General features: G+C 31.8%; 1 protein-coding gene across 1 annotated transcript; it reads left to right on the top strand.

Annotated features, from left to right (window-relative positions):
- The first annotated feature begins 4,786 nt into the window (after positions 1-4,786).
- LOC131656470 (probable amino acid permease 7) lies at positions 4,787-6,941 on the top strand. The gene is made up of 7 exons (XM_058926182.1): positions 4,787-4,865; positions 4,975-5,208; positions 5,330-5,423; positions 5,664-5,878; positions 5,973-6,106; positions 6,217-6,444; positions 6,540-6,941. Exons 1-7 carry the CDS (start codon positions 4,787-4,789, stop codon positions 6,939-6,941), a joined length of 1,386 nt encoding a protein of 461 aa, XP_058782165.1.
- The last annotated feature ends 1,600 nt before the right edge of the window (positions 6,942-8,541 follow it).

Here is an 8,541-nt window from a genome sequence, read left to right as displayed (position 1 = left end):
ACTCAAGAAGACTTAGAGGTTGATTTAAGTGGAGAACCATTGTAATCATTTTTTGATTAGTGGATTAAATCCTCAGTGGAGGAAAATCACCTGTCAGGGTGGACTGGAGGTAGTTTGAGTTCAAACGAACCAGGATAAAAATAATTGTGCTCATTTTTTATTTTCCAAAAAGAAATAACCCTTATTCAATCCCCCCTTTCTAAGTGTTTTTCACTCCTTTAATTGGCATCAGAGCGCCTTGGTTCTAGGTGCAAACACTTAACAGTGTTAGACAAAAGATTCATGAGAAAAACACGCAAATGGCAACTCCAGTACCACCTCCTACTAAACAAAACAACAATGGTAACAATAGCTTCAATGGAATCAACAAACCACCAGTCTTTGATGATGAAAATTTTGAATATTGGAAAGATAGGCTAGAGAGCTACTTTCTATGTCAAGATGGTGACCTATAGGACTTGGTGTTGGATGGTTACAAACATCCGGGAACTAATGGAGTCAAAATCAGCAGACAAGATATGAGTGATGCACAAAAGAAAGATTTCAAAAATCATAGCATAAATCAGCTCTGTTTTTTTCTACAAGAAAGTTATAAAGATCTCCAAATGCCTCCCAGAAGGCTATTCCTAACCATTACAGCCGTCCGTCCTGATATTAGATCAGAAGAAAATTATCTACCTATTCCTGATGTCCTCAGATCAGTCGAAGACAATTATTATTCCCGCCACACACAGTTCGAAAGAGATATTTGTTCCCGTTCCTGATGCCCTGATAATCAGTTGAGGGAACTGCCTTCGAATATTTAGATCTTACGAAGGAGCCAACCGCCTAATGCCCAGATCGGTCGGAGATACCTCATGATGACTTGTTTCATCAAAAGAAGATTGGTCTACTTATTTTCTGGCATATGTCAAATCAATTAAATGACACTCTTGACGCACACGGATCAAAAGAGATATCATTCCCGTCCATGATACACATATCAATTGAGGGAACCGAATCTGGATTTTCATATCTTCCTAAGGAGCAAGCCTCAGATACCCAGATCAAATGGAAATATCTGCCTGATGATCTATTTTCATCAGAAGAGATGTCTGTTTTCCTGATTCCCATATCAGAGATATTTGCTACCTGCTGATGTTCACATAAGTCAGAGATATCTTCTCCTGATGTCCAGATCAATAAAGACATTTATCACGATGCCAGATTCGAGAAGTCTGCCAAGTCTGATACCCAGGTCAGTCGAAGTTGTTTACCTTCTCTTGATGCTCATATCAATTGAAGTTGGCCCTTGCCTATAGGGGTTCCCCTTTCCAACAGGGATGTGTTCCTTCTCATCCGCAGTTTGGGACATTTATTTATCAGAGCGCAAATTTTCGAGTTCATTTTGATATTCAATCATCTTCCACCTCGACTATTTGAAACGTTCGTTTCTCACTCGTCAGTTTCAAGAAGTTTGAATAGGGAAAGTTGTTGCACCCCAAAATTTTCCCTCTTAATTTATGCTATAAGTTATGGAAGACATTTATTTTGTTGTCCATAAATTAGAAAAAATAATAGAGTTCTCGTTGTGTCAAGACAGTCTGGTGTGAAGGTCTATTTTTACGGTGCAAGTGCAAGATTCATAACTTGTGATTGGAAGGTTACACAGGCTTGGTTATCACGGTGCTAAGACTCTTTCGGTGTTCTTTACATCTTTCGTGTTCGGCCCGTAAACCTACTTATCAAGGAAAGTGGCAGTAATTAATGGTTTCTAAAATTTCAGTTTTGTCGTTCCATTGTCTTTCAAATATTTGAAAATTCATAACTTCTGATTTGAATACTGTTTTGAAGTGAGCCATGTGCCAAAATTTCCGTCTCGAGGTCTACTATAGTTCATGTGTTGGGGTCGACAATTGTTTCTTCGAGGAAGGTCCCGGAATTTGCAAGTTTACCGGAGGTTTTACAGTGGACAAAGGTATTGAACAGCTGTCTTCGGACACTAAAAAAATTCATAACTCTCACACCGTTTATGCGATTGAGCTGAAATTTTAACTGGAGTTCTGTCTCGATGTCCCTGACGTTTCACATGTTGGAACCTAAGGACAAATATGCACCAGAAATGCTAGAATATTGCAAAAGCATCATGATTTTACCATTGAAATGCATTTTCTGGCACTGTCTAACAAGATTCAAAATTGCATCACTTCTTCGATTTTTGTCCGATTGTGTCCATTCCGGCGGGATTCTTTCACAAATTTTGTTGGCTTCAATTTATCCTCATACTTCGAGTTCGGTTTTTGATTGGAAATTATAGTTTCATCGTGTTCTTTGAGCGGTATGCACAAAAATTCTGCATAGTCAAGTTTTCTGCCTTAGATCACTAATAAAACTTAAGAAAATATTTAAGATAAACACACTAACTTTGACGAGAATTTAGGTGAGTTCGACTGAGACTTGGCGAAGAGGTTGTTATACTGGTAAAAATGTTCTACGTTAGGATTTAGAAGGTTTTTTGGAATAACTCGAAGGTGAGTTCGACAAAGATAAATTCAAAATAAGGTTAATAATTGTATCTTGATCTTATCCATTCTTTGGAAAGATGCATGGAGACCTATGAAAGGCGAAATTCATGCAAACTAGAGTGTATCATCCTCTAGAGAAGAGGCTGCATGTTACCATTATTGTCGAAGTAGTATAAATAGGATTCTTAGCATTAGATTTCGGAGTGTTCAATATTGTACAAAACTCAAAATCACTCAAAGTATAAAACACCATCTTTTATTCCAATGTAAACTCATTTACATTCAAGTCATTTTAATTCAATTTAAATTCTAGTCAACGTTACCTTTTTTTTGCACGCATTTCGTTTTATAAGCCTTTTTTGCATTACTTTTAAATTAATCATCAACATCAAAGAACTTACTAATAGGAAAATCTAAAACAAAAACTATGCCCTAGGATCAATGAAGTCAATCTTGTAAGTCACAAAAGTATCAATTTTGGAAGACTAACAATTGTTTACAAAAATCCAAGGTAAACAATATCATTTATTCTTGTAAGATATATTCTCATCCCCTGTTTTTTCATGTGTTGTCTTCAGGTTTGTTGGTGTATTTGGAAGTGCAGAACGTGATGCTTTTTTTAGAACAACAAGTGTATTGTTTCGGATATATTGTGGAGTATTAAACTCCAAACTTGGAAGTGGTATTTTCTTGATGATATTATTAGTCCCTAGTACGATTTTTCCGACTTTTGTAAGGAATCTTTGTTCCATTTAGCGTAAAGTGAATTTGGTTTGTAATTTCTTTCTACCGAATCCTCTTTAGATTTTGTATTATGGGTTGAGTATTCCAAATACTCCTTTAATATATTCCTTGCTTAAAAAAAATGTTACGAAGATACTGATGCAATTTAAATAAATATAATATATTTATTTTATTCAATTATTATGTTAAAAGAATGTAATTTTATATTTTACTTCAAATCTCATGATGTGATGGAATGACCTTGTACATGGGTAAAATTGATTTCTATTATATTATAAAAAAAATTCATTTTTTAAAATGATTGAATTATCAATATATTTTGTTATTCATAAGTTCATTAAATAATGTATATATATATATATATATATATATATATATATATATATATATATATATATATATATATATATATATATATATATATATAATAGTCTTTAATTTTAATGAATAACCAATGTATTTATGAATTAAATATATTGATTATTTGATGAATATAAAATGTAAAATAAAATTTATAATCAAAATTGGAAAGAAATATGGTAACGTGTTATAAATTTATATTTATTATCTTCTATCCCTGTCAACTAAAAACTATTTTATCAACTATTTACTTTTTTTTATATATTATCCACTATTAATTTATATCAAAAAGATTCATAATCTTAATTGATTTTAAATGTAAAGTGGGGATATAGATAAATATCACAACAAATTCCTAAATTTACGGTTGAAAGAGAGAGAAATTGAACTAACAAAGAGAAATAGGGGGGATTATTAGAATTTAAATTTAGATTTTTTTTAATGAACAAAAACTCACTATAAATAGCTAAGAAGAGACACAAAGAAGCAAAGAAGAATTTCAGGTGAGTAGATTCTCTTGCGATTGTCTAATTTGAAAAGACTAATTTTGTTGTCTATTTGAAAAGTTCATTGAAAGTCAAAAAAACTTAAATTTGTTAAACATAAAAATTTGAGTCTAAAAAATTAAAAGGAACACACTTTTTGAGACCCTTTGATTAAACTTTAAACTTGAGTTATCACATGAATATAAATTTACTTTGTCACAATCACTTTTTATTTATTTTGTTTCACCTTTCATTGTTTTTATGGCCATATTAAGTTGAAAATTTTTAATTTATTTTAATTTTAATTTTTTTATTTAGATTTATGGGGGGGTGGTTGTGATTATAAATGAAAGAGAAAATCTTATATTTATTTTTTAATTAATTAAAATTTTATGATTGGTTGTATGTAAGAGAATTTCTTATATTTTTATTTCCAAAAAGTCAAAACTAATTAGAATCTCTCAAAAAATAATATTTCACATGAAACTAATTTCATATTTTTATATAAGATATCTCAAAACTGTTACACAACTTTGACTATATATTATTGTTAATTTTGATGTCTAACGTGAATGTTTCTATTTACGGCTCCACTCTGCAACCTAGTTTGTTTTTATTGTTTTAAGCTTAGATTTTGTATCACATGCAGAAAACTTCACGAGCTTCCATTGAGTTTTATATGCTTGGATAAAGATGGTTGTGCAAAACTCTCTACAATTAACAAGAATTGCTTCTGCTGATTATGATGATGATGGACGTCCCAAAAGGACTGGTAAAATTTTCATACACTTGAATTCTTTCTTGTCAATAGCACACTATACCATTATAGAGGGTCTGTAACGCTATCCGATATTAACAACGCTATCCGATAAATTCTGTAGGAAATCTGAAAAGTGCTGTGGCTCACATCATCACAGCTGTTATTGGCTCCGGTGTTTTGTCGTTGGCATGGAGTATTGCTCAATTAGGATGGATTGGAGGGCCAATTGCCTTGCTTTCTTGTGCAATAGCTACCTATATTTCTTCCAACATTTTGTCTGATTGTTACCGAAGTCCTGACTCTGTAACTGGAAAAAGAAACTACTCATACATCGATGCTGTTAGAGTCAATCTTGGTAAGAACTTATTCAACACTTTACTATGTACACATGCAATCGCTCTAGACAACATAGATACACTTTTCATGAACTATGCCATAACAATTATAACTTCAACTTGAGTTTAATGCTGGTTCAGGTACGAAAAGGACATACGTTGCTGGTTTCCTTCAGTTCTTGAGCTTGTATGTAACTAGTGTTGCATATGTAATTACCACAGCAACCAGTTTGAGGTAAATTTCGGTTGATTAAATTAGAGTGCAGACTTGTGCATTATCTGTTGGAACAAATAGCTCTTAAAACTTTCTCAACAGTTCATGAAAAATTCCAATAGCTTCAAAAACAAATAAATAAAAGGAAAGAATCTCATATTTAATCATAAATTAACAATACTACTAATGCCAGTCATCAAGTACTGTGTTTTGTATGTTTTGCATGTTTTGCTTGTATGATGTATGTAATTAATATTGCAGGGCCATTCTGAGATCAAATTGTTATCACAAGGAAGGACACAACACTCCTTGTAGTTACGGTGGTAATTTATATATGGTGCTGTTTGGACTTGTTCAGATTATAATGTCGTTCATACCGGATCTCCATAACATGACTTGGGTTTCTGCTATTGCCGCAATAATGTCATTTTCATATTCTTTTATTGGACTAGGACTTGGCATATCGACAGTCATACGTAAGACTCAATTTCTATCAATTTAAGATTATGTTTATTTGTTATCTTCAAGCCTCTTGATACATATTTCATAGAACTTGTTTTGATTTTGCAGAAAATGGTAGAATTATGGGAAGTTTGACAGGAGTACAAACTGCTAATGTTGCAGACAAAATCTGGGTAATTTTCCAAGCAATTGGTGACATTAGCTTTTCCTATCCATACCCAATGCTCCTTCTGGAAATACAGGTACTTTTAACATTTCATATTCAAATTTGATTAGTAAAGGGTGATATTTTTTTTTATATATATATATTTATATACATATTAAATAAATTATTGAATTTTGTTGATCGAAGGACACACTAGAGTCTCCTCCATCAGAGAATCAAACCATGAAAAAGGCCTCTCTGACTTCAATCGGCATTACAACATTTTTCTACCTATGTTGTGGATGCTTTGGATATGCAGCATTTGGAAATGCCGCACCAGGAAATCTATTGACAGGGTTTGGATTTTACGAGCCTTTCTGGCTTATTGACATCGCCAACGTTTGTATTATCATTCATTTGGTTGGAGGATATCAGGTACTACTACTCTTACCAATCAAAATCATTTTTTTATAATATTAAAAAATCATTTACACTCTTCAGCGATTTAATTTGTATGCTCTTTTCAACAGATATTCAGTCAACCAATATATAGTGCTGCTGATAGATGGTGCTCAAAGAAATACCCCAACAGTGTCTTTGTGAATGATTTCCACAGAGTGAAACTTCCTCTATTACCGGCTTTTGAGATAAATCTTTTTAGGTTTTGTTTCAGAACAACCTATGTGATTTCAACCATTGGGCTTGCAATCTTATTTCCATACTTCAACCAAGTTCTGGGAGTATTAGGAGGCATAAATTTTTGGCCATTGGCTATATATTTCCCTGTTGAGATGTACCTTGTACAGAACAAAATTGGAGCTTGGACTAGAAAATGGATTGTTCTGCGGATATTTAGTTTTGCTTGTTTTCTTGTCACAATGATGGGATTTATCGGATCATTCGAAGGAATCATACGTGAGAAACTCAAGTAGTTTTCAGAGTTATTACATAAGGATTAACTGTATAACTCACTTCGAAGAAGCGTGCGTGTTCAGATAAATTTGCTCTTTGTTATCAATAGTTTTTATTGTTGGATGGAGCTGTACTCTCTACGAAACCCTTTATTTTTGGATTTCTTATTGAGTTAATTATTTTTGCACTTTGTTTTCTCTAACTTTTTTTTACTATTCATTGTGAAATAATCATTAATGCCCCTAAAATCCGGAACTTAATATCTAGTATAGAAATTAGCTTTCGAATTTTCGTGATATGCATAGTTTGTTAATTTGAATTGGAAGTTCTGTTTTGAAATTATATATCATTGATGCAAAGTTAGTTGTTACAAATCCTACATTGCACTTCCTTTTTTGCAATGTCATCAACATACTCATCACTCAGTCAATAACATAGATCTCACTTTTCAAACTTCTCTTAGGCACTTCAGTAACATTGAATCTGCAACATCCCACATACTCAAAAAATTTAGCTAGTAGACTACTTGATAAAAAGAAAAAACACTCACTTGATCAATGACAAGTTATCTTCCCTCTTCCTATGAAAGCCTGCGTGAGGGAAGTTGAATATTTAAATGTGAATGACATTTCATTTTTGTTGCATCAACTCCATGTAAATACATGCTCCTAGTTTCTTCAATTCATCTAAATTCAACGTTGCATGCTTGTAGTACTTCTTTATAACATCATCTACATTAACATAAGAGCATTATCAATAACAAAAGTTAGGTCATAGCATTTTGTACTAAAATGTACAAAACTTTTGTCCACATCCACATCAGTCATCAGGCCACAATTGCGGTGTGATCGTAAATCACATTAAAAACCGATCATAACGCTTCAACGACCACATCATAACACCACAAAGACCGCATCAATCCGCATTGGACCGCATTAGTCCGCAACAGATTATACATTGCTAGCAAATTTCATTTTATCTATCATCTTTTTTATTTATATCATATATTTAATATATGTTTTGAAAAGATTAGTGATTTTCAAAGTTATTTTATATATATATATATATATATATATATATATATATATATATATATATATATATATATATATATATATATATATATATATATATATATATATATATATATATATATATATATATATGAAAAATTAGAGACGAAATGAAAAATATATGAAATATAAAATAAATAAAAAAGTGTAATATTTTATGCACTAAAAAAATATATTCATGCTGCAACGACCGCAATTCATTCGCAGTAACCGCAATAACTACAACTGCAGTGGCCGCAAGCGCAAGCGCAACTGCAGTTGAAAATCATGTTAATGATACTCAGCTCTATCTTCCCGAATACAAAAATCAAGAAAATTGATAGATGTATCTTTATTTATAAGTAAATAATTTAATTATAAAATAATTTGTTTCAAAATAATATTTATAATGTTTTATTAATATTGAAAATAATCTCTATCTTCGGAATGGTTTCAAAATTATTTCTCGGAATTGTTTTATTATTATTATTTATAATGTAATTTGATTATGGAAAAAATAAACATTTCTATTAAAAAATTGATTTCACTAAATTGATGGTGGCGGGAC

This window comes from Vicia villosa, linkage group LG3 (genome assembly GCF_029867415.1).
Source record: "Vicia villosa cultivar HV-30 ecotype Madison, WI linkage group LG3, Vvil1.0, whole genome shotgun sequence".
NCBI lineage: Eukaryota > Viridiplantae > Streptophyta > Magnoliopsida > Fabales > Fabaceae > Vicia > Vicia villosa.
This window is presented reverse-complemented; position numbering and strand designations above follow the sequence as displayed.

Bases quoted from the DNA above. Each gene is read 5' to 3' on its own strand.
- LOC131656470 (XM_058926182.1), top strand. From the start codon at position 4,787: ATGGTTGTGCAAAACTCTCTACAATTAACAAGAATTGCTTCTGCTGAT. The intron at 5,424-5,663 runs GTAAATTTCGGT...TTAATATTGCAG, and splicing joins ACCACAGCAACCAGTTTGAG to GGCCATTCTGAGATCAAATT. The intron at 5,879-5,972 runs GTAAGACTCAAT...TTGATTTTGCAG, and splicing joins TGGCATATCGACAGTCATAC to AAAATGGTAGAATTATGGGA.